The 21,486-nt window shown below is 40.3% G+C and overlaps 1 protein-coding gene across 3 annotated transcripts in view; it reads right to left on the bottom strand.

Moving 5' to 3' along the window:
* Positions 1-8,446: 8,446 nt before the first annotated feature.
* The window catches only part of LOC102802648 (DCC-interacting protein 13-alpha-like), a 46,718-nt gene continuing 33,678 nt past the window's right edge, over positions 8,447-21,486 (bottom strand). For 2 of the 3 annotated variants that reach the window (XM_085497260.1, XM_085497262.1), the window contains exons 12-17: positions 17,047-17,165; positions 15,604-15,845; positions 15,121-15,301; positions 13,996-14,082; positions 11,731-11,902; positions 8,447-10,689 (exon numbers count right to left, since the gene is read on the bottom strand). In XM_085497260.1, the coding sequence (XP_085353386.1) occupies positions 10,498-10,689; positions 11,731-11,902; positions 13,996-14,082; positions 15,121-15,301; positions 15,604-15,845; positions 17,047-17,165 (993 nt within the window). In that variant the 3' untranslated portion in view covers positions 8,447-10,497. The remainder of the gene's footprint in view (positions 10,690-11,730; positions 11,903-13,995; positions 14,083-15,120; positions 15,302-15,603; positions 15,846-17,046; positions 17,166-21,486) is intronic. The other variant, XM_085497261.1, reaches the window with a different exon arrangement.

Genomic DNA, 21,486 nt, shown 5'->3' with positions numbered 1-21,486 from the left:
ACTGGGCGCCACCAGGTGGGCTCGAGTTGTAACTTCTCCAACACTTGGTGCACCAGATGGAAGGGTGGAAATGCATAAGCGTCTTTGTGGCTCCAAAAAATCGATAGAGCGTCCGTGGCGAATGCGCTTGTCTCTGAGAGGAGTGACAAGTACGCTGGGAGCTTAGCGTTCTGGTGATTGGCAAACAGATCTATCCGGGGACCATCCCAGAGACGAAAAAGCCTGTCCGCCACCCTTTGGGGGATCTGCCACTCGGTGTTCTGGAACAGAATACATCTCGAGAGGGCGTCTGCGGCACTGTTGCGTATCCCTGGAAGGTGGTGAGCGGATAGCTCCACTTGGTTCTCCAGGCACCAAAGGAGAATCTCCTCTGCTGGCTTTGACAACTTCCTGTCAGATCGTCTCCGCCTTGACCTCGTCCCTCGGCAAAAGACCCAAGGGAGGAGGCCGAAGAGGAATCCGATACCCACGGGACACTACTTCGAGTGTCCAGGGATCGGGAACCCTCCAGGCTGGTATGTGCTGCGTAAGGCGCGATCCCACGGGAAGGAGCAGATAAGGGGTTCGAAGCTAGTGCTTCCCGAACTCCATCCTCCAGAATGGGAGGACAAAGAGGGGGAGACTGAGCCCGGGGACCCCGGGGAGGGAGACCTGGAGTCGTACCACCATCCATGTCCAGGCAGTCGGCGAAACCTTCAAAGCGACTTTGCGGCCCCCGGTCCCCAGAAGTGTCAGAACACCCACCACCAATGCCACGTTATTTGGGCTTTCGTTGATGCTTCATGCTCCTAGTCTACTTCTGCCCCCTCAAGGGAGACCATGAGTGCTTTGATCCTCGACGGTTGAGGCTACGAGCGGCGGACTTACTACCTGGGTCTGACCCATTGACCAGAAGGACTAGCTACCTTAGCCAACAGAGACAATTGCTGCAATTGGATATGCTGATCTTCCGCAACCGCCAAACCATTCACTGCATCCACTAACCGGCCACCAAATAGGCGGTCACGACCCCAAGGCCTTCTCCGCAGGCGATCAAACTCGCCTCCCGCTGGAGTAGGATAGACGCACACACCCAGAACTGTCTCACACTCAGCCGAAACCGCTCCTGCCATGAGGGCAGTATGGACATATAGCGACTCTCTGCGCCGCCAGGAACTGGCCCATCTGCCCGAGGGATTGAGGTTCGTTGCTGAGCATCCAGAACTTAGCAAGGCGAGCTTGATGCTCTAACGCTAGAGAAACCCATTCTAAAAAATTTATGGGTCTAAGTTCCGCCCGTAAAGCCCTATGCACTAGTAGGCTCTAGTGCCTGTCAAATGACCACACAATGTGGCACTACCCAATCCGCACTACCCACCTTAACTATGTATGGGTACCAGGTTTGGGACGACGGTTCGCGCAGCCCCAATGGGGTATCGATTGACGAAAGGGAAGGCATTGGACGTGACCACTCCGAAACCTGGTTCAAGCTGTTTGTCCTTTTCCCCGAAGGGTACCATTCGCCCCCTTCATTGCCCTCTGAGCCCCCTCCATAGCCTTGGTCACACGAGGTGCCCAGGGGGTCGGTCGACGGGCGTGATCTCCACGACGGTAGTGGGAGAGGAGAGCGCTGATGAAAACAGGTCCAAAGGTGACTCCCCCATCGGGGGGGGGGGGGGGTCCACCACCGGTCTTGTGCGAAACAGGAGTCTTGCAACTGTCACTGCATGGTTCACAAGCTGCGACCTTAACTGCATATTAGTAAGAGACAGCTAGGCTCTGGTTGGTTGGGTATTCTTTGACTGCCCCACCAAAGTGGGGACGAGAAATGACGAAGCGCTCTTCCCCCCTTTCTGTCGAGGAAGTGGTCGTTGTCCCCCATAAGAGGGTAGCATACGACCCTGTTCAGGGGTACCAACACTGGAGTCCCCTCCCCTCCCAGAGTCATAATGCCTGGTTAGCCCGAGCCTGAGGGGGGTGTGGGGAATACGGACGAGGACGCACAAGGCGATTCGTTCCAGGGAGAGGGCCCCCTTCTATAATAGAAGTGGGTGCTCCCCTTCCCACTGATGTGAATTGTCTGTCCACTGGCCCTCTAAAGGAGAGATCACTGAGAATGGGACACACCTGACCCTAGCCCTGGTGGTGGAGGTGGAGGAACAGGCAATATCTCAGGCCGCCTCCTCCACCTGACTTACCCCCCTCCCCCAGGTCCTCCTGAGTCCTACCCTGAAACTGCAGTAGGGAGTTGACTTTTGAAGCCAGACTACGCATCCAGACTGTCCAAGCCATCTTTTCACCCTGGGAAAGTAGTTTTCCACCTTGACTAGTACCCGTACAGGGAGGAAACTGGGCCCGTCCCTGTGATTGCGCAATGCACTCAGGCTGCATCGGTAACGGTAAAGTACCAGTGGATTGAACCGGTTCGGTCTCTAAAAGACGTGCCGATTCCACTGCGGGACTCAGTGCCGATGTCAGTGCCCCAGAGGGAACAAGCTGTATATCAACGTCAATCGCGGTGGTGACCGGGAACTCTGATCTCACCGCAAAAGCGGTTGACCGATGTTCATTAGCCTCAGTAATATCCGATGGGGAAGCCCATTCAACGTTGGGAGAATCCTCGGGGACGGAGCTACGTCACAGACGTTCCATGTTGCTAAGACGCGCACCACTGTACATGCATTTCTATGGGCTATGTGCGTGCGGCTGTGGAACGCCAGTCGAGCCGGTGAAAATTCGAGAAAGCAACACAAACTCAACTTTGAAGTAATCCTGAACAACAAATTTATATATGTTACACACGTAGGGCTAATCTTGTTACTCTGTTCAGAGGAGTCTCAACAGTCATCCCAAAGTACTGTGAGTTTTGGGCCTTTGTTTTCACCGCCGTGGGTTGCCAGGCGCTGAAAATGCCCGGATGTCCACCCCCGAAGATTGAGATCTAACATCGGTGTTCCCGCACTATCGACCGCCCTCAACGGTAAACTGTTCCGGCGGTCATGTCTCAATTGACGGCCCTGCCACCTCAAGCAGGGAGTCAGATCGTGACAACTCTCTCAAATTCTCGGATGTCGAACGGAGGCGAGCCTCGTGACTACCAAGCGTGGGTAAAGATTTCACACTCATAGAAGCCGACACACTGGAGCTAGTGGCAGTAAGGGATTTCCCCTTCTTTCCGCAATCTCTACCAGCCTTCAATCGCTTGCCTTCAGCCTTTCACCCTGCTTCTCACATGAGCCACATTTTATGGTCTCATAAATCACAAATACCCTCAAGGCAAACCCCGCGGAGTCCCTAACACAATTAAGACAAGCGTGACAACACATATGGGGATCCCACTCGGGCATAAGCCTATAGCAGGAAGAGCATGTCCTTGCGGTTTTTAGCAAGAAGTCAAAAATATCACTTTTTACCAAAAATGACAAAAATATTCACCAAAATTAGAGAATTGAAGATATCAACATGAAATGAACAAACCTAAGAGAGGTCTACGCAAGGTACATATACACCAAGTATCAAAGCATTCAGGCTTGTAGTTTTCAAGAAGAAGTCGAAAAAGTAAAACATTGACACAAACGACGACGGACAATCACTCATATGATAAGCTCCGCTCGACAAAGTCGACAGCGGAGCTAATAAAGTGCATCAATGAGACCAGAGAAACAGCCATGATGAATAAAGTGCATCAATGAGACCAGAGAAACAGCCATGATGAATAAAGTGCATCAATGAGACCAGAGAAACAGCCATGATGAATAAAGTGTATCAATGAGACCAGAGAAACAGCCATGATGAATAAAGTGTATCAATGAGACCAGAGAAAGAGCCATGATGAATAAAGTGTATCAATGAGACCAGAGAAAGAGCCATGATGAATAAAGTGTATCAATGAGACCAGAGAAAGAGCCATGATGAATAAAGTGTATCAATGAGACCAGAGAAACAGCCATGATGAATAAAGTGTATCAATGAGACCAGAGAAACAGCCATGATGAATAAAGTGTATCAATGAGACCAGAGAAACAGCCATGATGAATAAAGTGTATCAATGAGACCAGAGAAACAGCCATGATGAATAAAGTGTATCAATGAGACCAGAGAAACAGCCATGATGAATAAAGTGTATCAATGAGACCAGAGAAACAGCCATGATGAATAAAGTGTATCAATGAGACCAGAGAAACAGCCATGATGAATAAAGTGTATCAATGAGACCAGAGAAACAGCCATGATGAATAAAGTGTATCAATGAGACCAGAGAAACAGCCATGATGAATAAAGTGTATCAATGAGACCAGAGAAACAGCCATGATGAATAAAGTGTATCAATGAGACCAGAGAAACAGCCATGATGAATAAAGTGTATCAATGAGACCAGAGAAACAGCCATGATGAATAAAGTGTATCAATGAGACCAGAGAAACAGCCATGATGAATAAAGTGTATCAATGAGACCAGAGAAACAGCCATGATGAATAAAGTGTATCAATGAGACCAGAGAAACAGCCATGATGAATAAAGTGTATCAATGAGACCAGAGAAACAGCCATGATGAATAAAGTGTATCAATGAGACCAGAGAAACAGCCATGATGAATAAAGTGTATCAATGAGACCAGAGAAACAGCCATGATGAATAAAGTGTATCAATGAGACCAGAGAAACAGCCATGATGAATAAAGTGTATCAATGAGACCAGAGAAACAGCCATGATGAATAAAGTGTATCAATGAGACCAGAGAAACAGCCATGATGAATAAAGTGTATCAATGAGACCAGAGAAACAGCCATGATGAATAAAGTGTATCAATGAGACCAGAGAAACAGCCATGATGAATAAAGTGTATCAATGAGACCAGAGAAACAGCCATGATGAATAAAGTGTATCAATGAGACCAGAGAAACAGCCATGATGAATAAAGTGTATCAATGAGACCAGAGAAAGAGCCATGATGAATAAAGTGTATCAATGAGACCAGAGAAAGAGCCATGATGAATAAAGTGTATCAATGAGACCAGAGAAACAGCCATGATGAATAAAGTGTATCAATGAGACCAGAGAAACAGCCATGATGAATAAAGTGTATCAATGAGACCAGAGAAACAGCCATGATGAATAAAGTGTATCAATGAGACCAGAGAAACAGCCATGATGAATAAAGTGTATCAATGAGACCAGAGAAACAGCCATGATGAATAAAGTGTATCAATGAGACCAGAGAAACAGCCATGATGAATAAAGTGTATCAATGAGACCAGAGAAACAGCCATGATGAATAATGTATCAATGAGACCAGAGAAACAGCCATGATGAATAAAGTGTATCAATGAGACCAGAGAAACAGCCATGATGAATAAAGTGTATCAATGAGACCAGAGAAACAGCCATGATGAATAAAGTGTATCAATGAGACCAGAGAAACAGCCATGATGAATAAAGTGTATCAATGAGACCAGAGAAACAGCCATGATGAATAAAGTGTATCAATGAGACCAGAGAAACAGCCATGATGAATAAAGTGTATCAATGAGACCAGAGAAACAGCCATGATGAATAAAGTGTATCAATGAGACCAGAGAAACAGCCATGATGAATAAAGTGTATCAATGAGACCAGAGAAACAGCCATGATGAATAAAGTGTATCAATGAGAGCAGAGAAACAGCCATGATGAATAAAGTGTATCAATGAGACCAGAGAAACAGCCATGATGAATAAAGTGTATCAATTAAACCAGAGAAACAGCCATGATGAATAAAGTGTATCAATGAGACCAGAGAAACAGCCATGATGAATAAAGTGTATCAATGAGACCAGAGAAACAGCCATGATGAATAAAGTGCATCAATGAGACCAGAGAAACAGCCATGATGAATAAAGTGCATCAATGAGACCAGAGAAACAGCCATGATGAATAAAGTGCATCAATGAGACCAGAGAAAGAGCCATGATGAATAAAGTGTATCAATGAGACCAGAGAAAGAGCCATGATGAATAAAGTGCATCAATGAGACCAGAGAAAGAGCCATGATGAATAAAGTGTATCAATGAGACCAGAGAAAGAGCCATGATGAATAAAGTGTATCAATGAGACCAGAGAAAGAGCCATGATGAATAAAGTGTATCAATGAGACCAGAGAAACAGCCATGATGAATAAAGTGTATCAATGAGACCAGAGAAACAGCCATGATGAATAAAGTGTATCAATGAGACCAGAGAAACAGCCATGATGAATAAAGTGTATCAATGAGACCAGAGAAAGAGCCATGATGAATAAAGTGTATCAATGAGACCAGAGAAACAGCCATGATGAATAAAGTGTATCAATGAGACCAGAGAAACAGCCATGATGAATAAAGTGTATCAATGAGACCAGAGAAACAGCCATGATGAATAAAGTGTATCAATGAGACCAGAGAAACAGCCATGATGAATAAAGTGTATCAATGAGACCAGAGAAACAGCCATGATGAATAAAGTGTATCAATGAGACCAGAGAAAGAGCCATGATGAATAAAGTGTATCAATGAGACCAGAGAAAGAGCCATGATGAATAAAGTGTATCAATGAGACCAGAGAAAGAGCCATGATGAATAAAGTGTATCAATGAGACCAGAGAAAGAGCCATGATGAATAAAGTGTATCAATGAGACCAGAGAAACAGCCATGATGAATAAAGTGTATCAATGAGACCAGAGAAACAGCCATGATGAATAAAGTGTATCAATGAGACCAGAGAAACAGCCATGATGAATAAAGTGTATCAATGAGACCAGAGAAACAGCCATGATGAATAAAGTGTATCAATGAGACCAGAGAAACAGCCATGATGAATAAAGTGTATCAATGAGACCAGAGAAAGAGCCATGATGAATAAAGTGTATCAATGAGACCAGAGAAACAGCCATGATGAATAAAGTGTATCAATGAGACCAGAGAAACAGCCATGATGAATAAAGTGTATCAATGAGACCAGAGAAAGAGCCATGATGAATAAAGTGTATCAATGAGACCAGAGAAACAGCCATGATGAATAAAGTGTATCAATGAGACCAGAGAAACAGCCATGATGAATAAAGTGTCTCAATGAGACCAGAGAAACAGCCATGATGAATAAAGTGTCTCAATGAGACCAGAGAAACAGCCATGATGAATAAAGTGTATCAATGAGACCAGAGAAACAGCCATGATGAATAAAGTGTATCAATGAGACCAGAGAAACAGCCATGATGAATAAAGTGTATCAATGAGACCAGAGAAACAGCCATGATGAATAAAGTGTATCAATGAGACCAGAGAAACAGCCATGATGAATAAAGTGTATCAATGAGACCAGAGAAACAGCCATGATGAATAAAGTGTATCAATGAGACCAGAGAAACAGCCATGATGAATAAAGTGTATCAATGAGACCAGAGAAACAGCCATGATGAATAAAGTGTATCAATGAGACCAGAGAAACAGCCATGATGAATAAAGTGTATCAATGAGACCAGAGAAACAGCCATGATGAATAAAGTGTATCAATGAGACCAGAGAAACAGCCATGATGAATAAAGTGTATCAATGAGACCAGAGAAACAGCCATGATGAATAAAGTGTATCAATGAGACCAGAGAAACAGCCATGATGAATAAAGTGTATCAATGAGACCAGAGAAACAGCCATGATGAATAAAGTGTATCAATGAGACCAGAGAAACAGCCATGATGAATAAAGTGTATCAATGAGACCAGAGAAACAGCCATGATGAATAAAGTGTATCAATGAGACCAGAGAAACAGCCATGATGAATAAAGTGTATCAATGAGACCAGAGAAACAGCCATGATGAATAAAGTGTATCAATGAGACCAGAGAAACAGCCATGATGAATAAAGTGTATCAATGAGACCAGAGAAACAGCCATGATGAATAAAGTGTATCAATGAGACCAGAGAAACAGCCATGATGAATAAAGTGTATCAATGAGACCAGAGAAACAGCCATGATGAATAAAGTGTATCAATGAGACCAGAGAAACAGCCATGATGAATAAAGTGTATCAATGAGACCAGAGAAACAGCCATGATGAATAAAGTGTATCAATGAGACCAGAGAAACAGCCATGATGAATAAAGTGTATCAATGAGACCAGAGAAACAGCCATGATGAATAAAGTGTATCAATGAGACCAGAGAAACAGCCATGATGAATAAAGTGTATCAATGAGACCAGAGAAACAGCCATGATGAATAAAGTGTATCAATGAGACCAGAGAAACAGCCATGATGAATAAAGTGTATCAATGAGACCAGAGAAACAGCCATGATGAATAAAGTGTATCAATGAGACCAGAGAAACAGCCATGATGAATAAAGTGTATCAATGAGACCAGAGAAACAGCCATGATGAATAAAGTGTATCAATGAGACCAGAGAAACAGCCATGATGAATAAAGTGTATCAATGAGAGCAGAGAAACAGCCATGATGAATAAAGCTCATTTACAATTTATTGTCTATATGATTTATGTTTTTATATTATGAACATTCATTTGTAAACAGCAGGGTAATTAAATTGTGGATCAGCTTCTTTGATGCACAGAAACAAACCAGTATAAAGACAGGTAAAAATTATTGCTAAAATATCAAATAAACTCACACAAAGAACACATAGATGTCACAACTATCCTATCTTTGATAGCATCACATATTTGATGAACATCACATAATTTGAAAAATTCAAAGCATTCGATAATTTCCACATGAGCATCAATAAATCAAAATATGACCAGTAGTTTTAATGAAGACTTAATGGATGGATGACTTAGATGAAAATTACACATACATGTATTGATTTATGGCAATATAGAAAAGAAATGATGAATGTAATTTAAATATATGTATTACTGTTTTCATGCTGCCGATACAAAGGTTGAATAAACATTAAGCATTTAGCAATAAAATTTTATTTAATAACGATTTTTGGTGCAATTCTTCATTGAAATTCTCAGTTGATCCCCTTTTCCTTGAAGGATAAGAAGTGGAAGATGAACAGAAGACTCAATTAAAGTTATATTGTCAGCAAAAAATAGTTAAAAACCCTGTCAAATTTGAGTAACTTGAGAACAATCAAATCCTAAAATGTTATACTGATCAAAACCTGATTTATTGTGCTGTTTATAATGCCTTCACTATAATAAATCCTGTTTGGAATCTAGGAAGTATGTAATGTTAATTTGAATATAGTCTAAACATGCATGACATAGTTCTATAATATAAAAGGGGGGAGGGCTAATGGCTATATACATGTAGGAATCTATTCAAGACAACTGTTCAGTGATGTTTGGCTATTGACAGATAGATATTTTGAGATTAATGTAAGTTGTATTTATTATACAAATGTATTATGCATATTACTTCACATGCCAACTGCTTCTAACACAATTTTACTGACAATACAACTTCAGAAGTGTAAAGTTTGAAAAGCATATTACATGACAAACCCTTAATTTTGTAGTAATAATTATGCTAAAAATAAAGAATACAAAATAACCTATAAAAAATAAAAATATTTACAATAAATAGCTAAACTGATATCCTCACAAAATTTGAAATGCAATGAGCATTGAATATTCGTAATAAGGCCAAAATTTTATATTTAATTATTTTATTTGTTATTAAAGGATAGTGGTCATTATCAGTGTCCCCATGCACGGTACATTTTGCATATAACCAATATTGAAAATAACATGTCTACAACCACTGCACTGTAAAAGCATTTATTTATCTTACAAAACTTCAGTCTCATTCCCAAAAACATGCTTGCTATATACAATATGCACACAAATGATATTAATCTTATTCATTAAAATACATGCTTAGAGGTGGAAATATCCTACCAACCCAGTACAAACATGTGGGATATGGATATATTAAACTTACATCTGATTGTAGCCATCTAAATTGCTGAAACAAGTTCTCATTTCGGACCCAAAACAGTTTACTGCAAATTAGTTTCAACACAAGTCATGACACAGTTCCTAATGTTCAATAGAAAATATCATATATAACGTAGATGCAAAGTTAGATTGCAATCAGACCAGGCATGTCATAAATAGCATTCCTCAATAGAAAATGTCTGTCAGTCAGCCATTTGAATCATTTGCATCAAGATTCCATTAAATGACTGCTGTCCATGTTTGACCAAGATCTGGGGCTTGAATAGCAAAAATGCTTGATTTTTATACATTTTAAATATTATAATGGCAGCCACTTTAGACTATCTTGAACAAGATCGTCAAACAGATAATACACAGAATGGCAGAAATAATTTCCTGCATTGTTGCAATCTTTTTTCATCAAAACAAAAAGCACTTCATACAGCAGTAGTGTGAATGTTGCATGATCACCATGACAAATTAGATTTGTTGATCATTCATTTGTGTTGGCGATGCAATACAATGCCAAGAGCTGAAAGCAAACTATGGACTAAGATTAGTTAGTACAAATGTAACACTTTCTATACACTAAAGATAATCAGCAATCAGAATCTTGAATGTCGGAGGCACCCTCTGATAACTTTAGTTTGTCATCTAACGATACAGCCGCAATAGTTAATGTATTGGGATCCATGGGTAGGGCAGGTATACCAGCTTCCGTATCTACATTCACTGGTGATGTGACTGCTGACATCTGGGACAGTGACTCTGCTTCACTGCTACTTGAAGCCTGCAGATACAATAGACACATTGTAAGTATAGTGAACAGGTTGAATACTAGTGAAAGGCAATCTATAAAACAAGAATTCACAAAAGTGAGGGATCTGACATTAATGATACTATTTGTTATATTTTATTATAACCAAATAGGAGGGAGGGGGGCTAACAACATGAAATATAGTGTGGTGGTCATTAAATGTGTTAAAAACATACCAATATTCCAGGATGAGTAGCAGCAGCTAAACATATCTTTACAATAAATGGAATACACAAGGATTGGAATTTGTAGATTGCTTTTACATATATCTGTTCTTGGAAATTCCCAAAATGATCTTAAAAATGTTTGTAACTGGTGTGCAAACTATCTAATATATCTGAGCTTACTTGCTAATCATGGCATTAGAAACCTGTCACAAGCCCAAGCAATATCAAATACAAGTGAAAAGTAAATGGTATACACACAAAAGGTCATTTTCATGCCAAAAAAATTATATGCACCAAAGCATAGTTTATAGTGAATTTAGAGTGAATAATTGGCTGGTCTAGTATCAACAGAAATTAGATGTATTAAATGACTCTTCCAAAATTGTAATATATAGTCAGAAATTAAACAGGATATGCTAGTAATGCATTTTTTGTATAGAAAATGAATTTCATTTGTTGAGGCTAATGTACAGAAATATGAAACACAAAACAAATCATCATGGACATGTATCTCAATGTGTATAATGTTTGTATAAAAATTGAAAACATTTAAAAAAAAACAAGATGGATACCAGTCAGCCATCTTTGATCTGATTATGGAACAAACTGACATATGTATTCCTATATATATGATGTATGTGCCAAATATGATAAAGTACTAGGCACATGCAAAGAATTCTAAAATATGACTCTGGACATTCATTCGAACAGGAACTATTAGTGTGAAGAGAAATTAAAAGTTCACCTCAAGTTACATGTATACAGTGATGTAAGGTGAAAAGATTGGGCAAATCCTACTCCATGTATCAATCAGTGTCAAAATAAAATAGTTTGTTGAAAAACTCACAGCATGATGTCCTTGAGTCTTGAGATTGAGTCTTGTCTGAAAAGCTACCTGCATTGCTGCACTTAGTGTACGACATATCTCTTCTCCTGATGCATCACACTCAAATACACTACATGAAAACCTAGTCATTGTACTTGTATAACCTTTATTACGAGTTATAAATGCAAATAACCTATCATACAAAGAAAATAATAGAATATTAGGATAAATAAACCTCCATATGAGGTAGAAAATCTAAAAGTGAGATTCACAAAAGAAGTCTCATGAGAGAATATCCAGCATCCAGTGATAAGTCATTTATATTAAGTATATATGACATAATGTGTAATGCATGTATGAGATACGACTCCTTAACTGTGCATAACAAGATGACTGCCAGTATTTGTCTGATATGATGTCTGATGTACATGTATGCTTGATGTTTGAACATCATCAGTCCATGCATGTTAGACCACGATCTGCATTCTTTAAAACAAAATGACAACCAGTTAAGCTATTTTGAACCTGATACCCAAAATAAAATGACATGCATTGTCCACATACAACTAAGATTAGATTCCAGAATGGTGAAAATGTGTGATTTTTAGATCATGAAAATGCCATTCAGCCATCTTGAATCAAATCATGATACAAATGCATGTGCACACATCAAATACAATGTTTGATGTATCTGTAAAGTTTGAACTTAATTGGTGCAAGATATGTAAAATGTATAGAGATCAATCTATAACTACCCAAAATCCAGTGAGCACTGCATTTGAATGTTAAATACTGTCAGTGCATGGTTATTTCATGATGTAAAATCATTATGTTAATGACTATCAGTGCATACCCATTTCATGATGTAAAATCATTATGTCAATGAATGTCAGTGCATACCTATTTCATGATGTAAAATCATTATGTCAATGACTATCAGTGCATACCCATTTCATGATGTAATATTGTGTCAATGACTATCGGTGCATACCTATTTCATGATGTAATATTGTATCAATGACTATCAGTGCATACCTATTTCATGATGTAATATTGTGTCAATGACTATCGGTGCATACCTATTTCATGATGTAATATTGTGTCAATGACTATCGGTGCATACCTATTTCATGATGTAAAATCATTATGTCAATGACTATCGTGCATACCTATTTCATGATGTAATATTGTGTCAATGACCATCAGTGCATACCTATTTCATGATGTAATATTGTGTCAATGACTATCGGTGCATACCTATTTCATGATGTAATATTGTGTCAATGACTGTCAGTGCATACCTATTTCATGATGTAATATTGCATCAATGACTATCAGTGCATACCTATTTCATGATGTAATATTGTGTCAATGACTGTCAGTGCATACCTATTCCATGATGTAATATTGTGTCAATGACTATCAGTGCATACCTATTTCATGATGTAATATTATGTCAATGACTATCAGTGCATACCTATTTCATGATGTAATATTATGTCAATGACTATCAGTGCATACCTATTTCATGATGTAATATTATGTCAATGACTATCAGTGCATACCTATTCCATGATGTAATATTGCATCCCTATTTCATGATGTAATATTGTGTCAATGACTATCGGTGCATACCTATTTCATGATGTAATATTATGTCAATGACTATCAGTGCATACCTATTTCATGATGTAATATTATGTCAATGACTATCAGTGCATACCTATTTCATGATGTAATATTGCGTCAATGACCATCAGTGCATACCTATTTCATGATGTAATATTGCGTCAATGACTATCAGTGCATACCTATTTCATGATGTAATATTGCGTCAATGACTATCAGTGCATACCTATTTCATGATGTAATATTGCGTCAATGACTATCAGTGCATACCTATTTCATGATGTAATATTGTGTCAATGACTATCAGTGCATACCTATTTCATGATGTAATATTGCGTCAATGACCATCAGTGCATACCTATTTCATGATGTAATATTGCGTCAATGACTATCAGTGCATACCTATTTCATGATGTAATATTGCGTCAATGACTATCAGTGCATACCTATTTCATGATGTAATATTGCGTCAATGACTATCAGTGCATACCTATTTCATGATGTAATATTGCGTCAATGACTATCAGTGCATACCTATTTCACGATGTAAAATCATTATGTCAATGACCATCAGTGCATACCTATTTCATGATGTAATATTGTGTCAATGACTATTTCATGATTTAAACCATTGTGTCAATGACAGTCAATGCATACCTATTGTTTTCATGATGTGCTGCGAAGAAGGAGACATCTTCCAAAGCATATTGGGATCTTATTCCTTGATTACTAGGATCCAGCAAACTGAAATATCAAGTAATGAATCTATTTAAGTGTGAATGCACCTCATCATTTGTTGTCAGTCATTACATATTAAAAACGCACAATGAAAAAACAACATATAAACAGATTATGTATTAGAACCCACAACTTCTATTAAAATGGTACAATGCAACAGAGGGGAAGCAGCTTCTATTAGAGCATCTACAGATTTGTTGGTTGCAATTGTTCAAAAACAATGTATGCAGCTCCTGTAAGTGTTGCTGCTTCTATTAGTGTTGCTGCTTCTATTAGAGTTGCTGCTTCTATTAGGGATGCTGCTTCAATTAGGGATGCTGCTTGTATTAGGGATGCGGCATCAACTAGTGTTGCTGCTTGTATTAGGGATGCTGCTTGTATTAGCGATGCTGCTTGTATTAGGGATGCGGCATCAATTAGGGATGCGGCATCAATTAGGGATGCGGCATCAATTAGGGATGCGGCATCAATTAGGGATGCGGCATCAATTAGGGATGCAGCATCAATTAGGGATGCAGCATCAATTAGGGATGCAGCATCAATTAGGGATGCTGCTTCTATTAATGTTGCTGCCTCTATTAGTGTTGCTGCCTCTATTAGGGATGCAGCTTCTATTAGTGTTGCTGCTTCAATTAAGGATGCTGCTTGTATTAGGGATGCTGCTTGTATTAGGGATGCTGCTTGTATTAGGGATGCTGCTTGTATTAGGGATGCGGCATCAATTAGGGATGCGGCATCAATTAGGGATGCTGCTTCAATTAGGGATGCAGCTTCTATTAGTGTTGCTGTCTCTATTAGTGTTGCTGCCTCTATTAGTGTTGCTGCTTCAATTCGGGATCTGGCTTGTGTGAGGGATGCGGCATCACTTTGTGTTGCTGCTTCTATTAGGGATGCGGCATCAATTAGTGTTGCTGCTTCTATTAATTAGGGATGCTGCTTGTATTAGTGATGCAGCTTATCTAAAGGATGCATTATATTCCCTATTTTGAGATTGCAACATATGACTACACATTGGAAAACAATGGAGGTCTATGCATCACTTACATAAGCATCTCAGTTGTAATTAGTAACTGTAATTCTGTCATTTTAAACACATTATGAATTGCTCTTGCAGCCATTATTTGTCGTATAGTCTCCATAATCACATCACCTCCTTTATCAGATCTCACCTCCATTGAACCAAGAAAACGCACAACATAAACTTCAGAGAATGATGTACTGCCAACTATATGGAGAAAAGAGAAAACTATCAACATGATATATACTTCAAATCAGTTTAAAAAACAGAATAATCAAAGGTATCACACATGCTAATAGTTAGTACCACCCTGCATTAAGCAATGTCATTCACAGTTGTGTACACCCAATTATGAAACAGTACATCTCATAACTAATAGCATGACTCTAGAAAGGTCTACTAAACTTGACTTTCAAATACATACTGGTTATTCCCATTCCATAACGATTTAGCTTGGTAGCTGGCAATAAAGCAAGTATAGACCTAAGAATTAATATAAGAAAAACTACCATGATCACTAAGAATTTCGGTTGCAGATTGACTAAATGGATTGATACGTTTTGGTGGTCCTTCCCGCGGTGGAGATCTCATAGTTGGTTGATCTTCACTCGGTGATAACATATCAAACTGTATCGGTATCGGTGGTAATGATGTCGCATCCAATGGACTGGGTGGTGGTGTAGCAGGGGCTGGATTAGGTTCGTAACTATCGCTACGAGATCTTGTCCTTAATCTTGATTTACCCTTCTCTCTGAGGATTATATTAAATAAAATTAGTTATGATGTAAAACATATCGGTTAAGACAGAAAAGTGGGACACCACTATTACTGAAAAAATTTCACCTAAAATATTGTAGGCACATTTTGAATATTAATAATAGAAGTACATGTACCATATACAATAGGCTGTAGGCTTGAAACTGGCAGGCAACCTTTAATTTCAAAGATTCAAATTCAAGCTGTCATGTACTACCAAAACATTAAAAACAATGGTCCTATAACCAGTAATTTTAACTTCCATACATTTAGAGAACTTGAAAACAACTTCTAGAAAGAATCATGGTTAAAATACATAACAAAATTAAAGACCTGTACAATATTGATCTTTTGATTGTTTCTAGTAATGTACTCTATCAAAAAACTAAAAACTATTAAACAAACATGTGGATTAATAATATCAAGAGACCAGATGCAAAACTCTTAAAAGTGTTATTAGTGCAGCAAAATACCTACAACTGTTAAATAATAGACAGAATATTAAATTAATGTCTCAATTGAGACTTAGTTGTCACAAACTCCAAAATAAAGTAGGCAGACCTAAAAGACCCAAAATCCCTGCAGAGAACAGGATTTGTGATAAATGTAGGAGTGACAGTATTGAAGATGAAGTTCATTGTATTACAGATTGTGGCTGTTTACCAAGGAAATCCCCACTTTCCAGTCTGAAAACAATATCAACAAGTTTATTATCCTTATTAATACTAACCATCATAAACTAATTAAACATGTAACAGTTTCTGAAAGTCTGTTTTGAAAAACGCAAACTGCATTTAATTTTTACTGCCTGATCTTATGTTAACTTAACGTTCTGTTTTTTACTTGTTATCTTTCCTATTATTACTTTCAGCCAAAAATGAATTTGTAATTTCATTAGTGTGTAATAAAATGTTATTAGTAATATTATCATAGATGTTTTTTTCGTAATGCGAGCTTTTCATTCATAATAATAATTTTCATCCAATTATTTTCTTATTATTCTTGAGCTACAAACTTATTGCAAACCCAATTACAGCAAAAAAGCATTGCAATGATAGTCAAATATATGTACTATTTTTCAGCAGTTAGGTCTTATTGTGGAACAATTTTTCAAGAATTAATAATAGATAAGGACAGTAAATTATTAAGTTTGTAAAAAGACACAATGTCAGTATCAGGGATGCTCAAACACTTACCTTGGTTGTAAGCTTTCATTTCTAGATGAAGGTTGTAATGCTGGATCAGAATGTCTACTTCCTGGTAGTTGTTGTGATACAGGAATACTAGCACTGGATGATGATGGTGGTAATGCTGCCTGTCAATACATAATTCAGCAGTGAAACTAGTGATTCACGAATGAAAAAAAACACTGCCTCTCTATAAAGCAACATCAGTATTCCTGATGGTAAATAATTTCTGTGGTAAATTGGTGAAATGAAAAATGGTTATATGTGAATAACACGAGATGATAACCATTCAAAGTACACATTCTACTTTTTGCCTTTAGTTATGATGACCTGTTATATACCTATCATGTCAATCTCCTGACACTATAATAGCATCCCATCTTAGACAAAATCAAAGAAAGCATAGAAAGAACTGTGTGCTGAGAGTATGGAGACTTTTAAAAATTAATTAGCTTTTCAAACAAGAAGCTTGGCAGCTAATAATTGTCTGCTATTTGAGATGTACAACATGAAAACAATGTGATCCACATGAATGATTGATTTACAATACTTCTAATTTTATATATGTGGTTTTCAGTCTAATATATTTCAGAGCAGCTCTACCACAAATTCAATTTATCTCTGATTTTTTGAGATGCCAGAAATAGGCTAATAATAATTAATAATAATTAAAAGTAATGTTTTTCATTATTAAACTAATCATGTCTGTGATTACTCCAGAACATCTATGAACGAAATCTTAATGAAATATGACGATTATACAATTAGTATGCTTGGATTTCAATCCAAAACTAGTGAACTGTTCCCAGGCACTTATATACCAAGTTTTATTGAAAAGCAATAATTGTTTTTTGAATAAAAACAAACAATTGATCAATTATTATGCATAGATTGCAACCCCAAACTAACTAGGTCTTAGTATTATTCCAGGGCACATATGTACTAAGTTTCATTATAATGTGATGATTAATTCTTATGCAAATTGGGTATTTATTATGGATGTATATAATCCCAAAACTAATTAGACACATTGTGTTTTAATGGTTTACATACCAGGATTCATGATAAGTACTTGAAATATTGATGGAAAAGCTGAAAACTGACTAATTATTATTGTAAATCTGGTAATTAATATGCACAGATTTAAAACTAAACAGGTCTGCTCATTGTCCTAGAGAACTCTTGTACCAAGTTTCATTGAAATGTAATGATTAGATAACCCCAAAAAATACTAATTATGCAAATTAGGTAATTAATGTGCATGGATTTAGGCAGAGGGTTCTCCGAACCTACCTATTCATATAGTTCATACCCACCATAGATTCTGGTCAGTCAAAATGACTATTTTGAACTGTAGGCATTAATCAGCAATTCTGCCGGTGACTGAGAGATAGAATCTAGGTCAAGGGAAGCCCCATGACCCCAAGATTCTCTTTCCCTTATGTCACAAACCACAAGACCGAGGCCATATGGCAACGCCATTAACGGCTGTACAATCACTCTGGTTCCTTTCTCTCTGCCTTGAGGACTTAGACCAACGCTACGGAAAAAGTGGGGTGGTTGGGGGGGACCAGGAGTCTATGGTGGGTGTGAATAGGCGGGTTCGGAGAACCCTCTGCCTAAATTCACTACGTTCAAAATTCTATTTTGAACTGTAGGCAGAGTCAGATGCCGATAGGTGGCGGGTTTTCCAAGCAAACAGAAAATGATGAAAGTCTATTCCCAGTCCGGGATGAAACAATCTACAATAAACTCAACACCTTAGTTAAGACCCCAAAACGGTCTGCTGCCTGTTCTGTCCCCAGAGCAAGAAGCCAAAATGCTGCTACGGTGACAGGGTTCGGTGTGCCGAGAAAGCTAGACCCCAACCCAATTCTGGGGGTAGTAAGCTTTCAAAGTAAAGACCAAAACAGTTCTGCATGAGGGCATAGGCCAAAAAGCGAGCCCTGTGAGCTTCCAGGTAGAGAAATCTGTTCGCATAAAATGCCGAGATTGACTTATTGCCTATGCGCAGAGACCCTTGTGTTCGTTCGGGCTGGGTCAGGAAACCAAGACTGACCCACTACAACGGGACCCAGCCTAAAGAGACCTTCCTCAATGGATTTGGCGTCTGTCAGGTAGTAGTTGATAAAGACGTTCTGCGTTCTCCAGAAGCCTGCCCTCTGTGTTTGCTCTGGGGGGGGGACACCTGACGCTGAGTTGGCAATCGCACAGACCTCATGCACTCATACTTGGTGTCTCTGCAAGCTCTGTGTCAAGGAAGTTAAAGTATTATAGACCTCTAATACAGTCGCAGTAAACCACCTGGTTATGGAAGTTGGGGAGACCGGCCTATCCGGTGCCCGGTGAACTAGAGGGAAGGGAGGAAAGGCATACACAACTAACCGGTCTAACCTTGGACTGTCCCACAGCCGAAACAGCCTGGATGCTTGTATCAGCCACTCAGTGTTCTGGAGATGGGGCCGCCCTGAAAGGGCGTCTGCCACACTGTTCTTCACCCATGGAAGGTGGTGTGCGTTAGCTCCACATTGTATTCCAGGCACCAAAGGAGGATTTGCTTCGCTAGGACTGGCAACGATTGGAAACACGTCTCCTCCTCCTTCTTGAAGGAGACCACCGCTGCGTTGCCTGTGCGGAGCAGGACTCTGTGGTCTTGAACTACAGGTAGAAAGCGTGGTAGTGCTAAGCATACTGCCACCAGGGCAGGGCTTCCTTCATTTGGTCAGAGATCAAAACCCGCCTATCTAGTTCCCATAGGAGAGCTCGGCGTTATAACAAACGTTATACCGGACAGCTGCGTAGTGCGGCCTGGGGCACGACCCTTCGAACCGAGGTCATCATTCCGATGATTTGCACTGAGGGAACGCTGACTAGGCATTCGGCTAGGCTGATTAGCGCTAAGCAACACGCTTGAAATAAACCAAGCTCTGTGTCAAAACTCCATGCCCAGGGACACCAATTGCGTGTTGGGTCGAGGTGGGACTTTTCGATTTACTAACGAGCCCAACTGTTGAAGTAAATCCTGTGTTAGCCTGACGTCTTTGGCTATTAACCCCCAGTCCGGGTTGTGTAGTAACCAGTCGTCGAGGTACGGACTGAGGTGTACCAACATTTGGTGAAGCAGCAGCACTACCTGTTTCATCACTCTGGTGAACGCGTAGGGCTCTGTGCATAACCCAAATGGGGGGCACCCAAAATTCAAATACTTGGCCCAGCTGGGCGATTCGAAAGATATGGCAACTCGGTGGGAGCATCGGTATGTGCAGGTACGCCCCGCTTAAGTCCAGCGGGGCTAGCCCGTCAAAACGGTGGATGGAGAGAAGAACCCTGGATGGTGTCTCCATGTTGAACCGATCGAGGAGCACGTACTGATTCAGTCTGCTCGCCACTTGTAGATTTTGGAACTACGAACACATTTGGGTAGAAGCCTGGCCTTAGTTCCGGCTGATCTACCCTGTGTATGGCGCCCTTTCCCAGCAAAACTGCTACTTCCTGCCTGATTGCTTCCACCTTGCGGGAGTCCCCTGGCAGTGCCCAATAGGGGAGAAACTGATGGGGAAGATGGAGATTTCAGCGGTATCCTGTAACAGGATGTCACTATCTGGAAAGGTCCAGGGATTGGTCACCCGCTATCCACCAAACTGGACTACACAGATGCAATCTGTGTACGGCAGGGATATGTGGCCATGGATTTGGCAGTTGTGAGGGGGGGAGCCGCCTTCTCCCATGAGGTGAGTTTCCCTAAGGCCTGGAGTAGTCACTAAGGTGTGACCTGGCCACTCGCCAAACACATGCCTGTCCCCCTGGTTGCAGAGATAAGCATCAAAAGATGCTTCCCCTGCTGCCAGGATGGATGACCACCCGAGGAGGGTGGGGAGCCACCACCTGACGCTTTCAGTCAGAGACGCTGAATTGGGGGACGTAACCAATGACTCAATTTGGCAGCGAAAACACATGCGTCTAAGGACGCGTCTCGTAGCACAGTAGTGGCCCCGGCCAAGAGAGCCAGGTGACACTAGGGGATGTCGCACGTAGATGTGTGGTGGCCCACCAGTAAATGTGTCGCCTGGTCTATGAGGCTGGTGCGTTCTGCCTCTGAGGTCTCCAGGGTGCTGGGTGGGCACAATAATGTGCTCAAGCAGCTCTGCCCTTAGGGCTGGATGGGTCATCTGTGATTGAGCTGGCGAGAATGCCCATGGAACGCGACTGTTCCCTTTTGCCCGGTTTGCTAAACGGAAATTCGTGGTACCAGGGTCTGGGGAAGGAGCCTTGGGATCCGGTTGGGGGCGTTTTGGTCTCATCTCACACTATGGGGTCTGATCCCGAAACCACACTGACCGGGTAGCGTTTGGTCCAGCGGGAAGTGTTGCCTAAGGTTTTCCCCACCCGGGGCCTTAAGCGTTATGCCCTCCGCTGACCAACATCCGCCCATCAACAACGTTTGCATGC

Source organism: Saccoglossus kowalevskii, chromosome 3 (assembly GCF_978046115.1).
Source record: "Saccoglossus kowalevskii chromosome 3, keSacKowa6.1, whole genome shotgun sequence".
Taxonomy (NCBI): Eukaryota; Metazoa; Hemichordata; class Enteropneusta; family Harrimaniidae; genus Saccoglossus; species Saccoglossus kowalevskii.
This window is presented reverse-complemented; position numbering and strand designations above follow the sequence as displayed.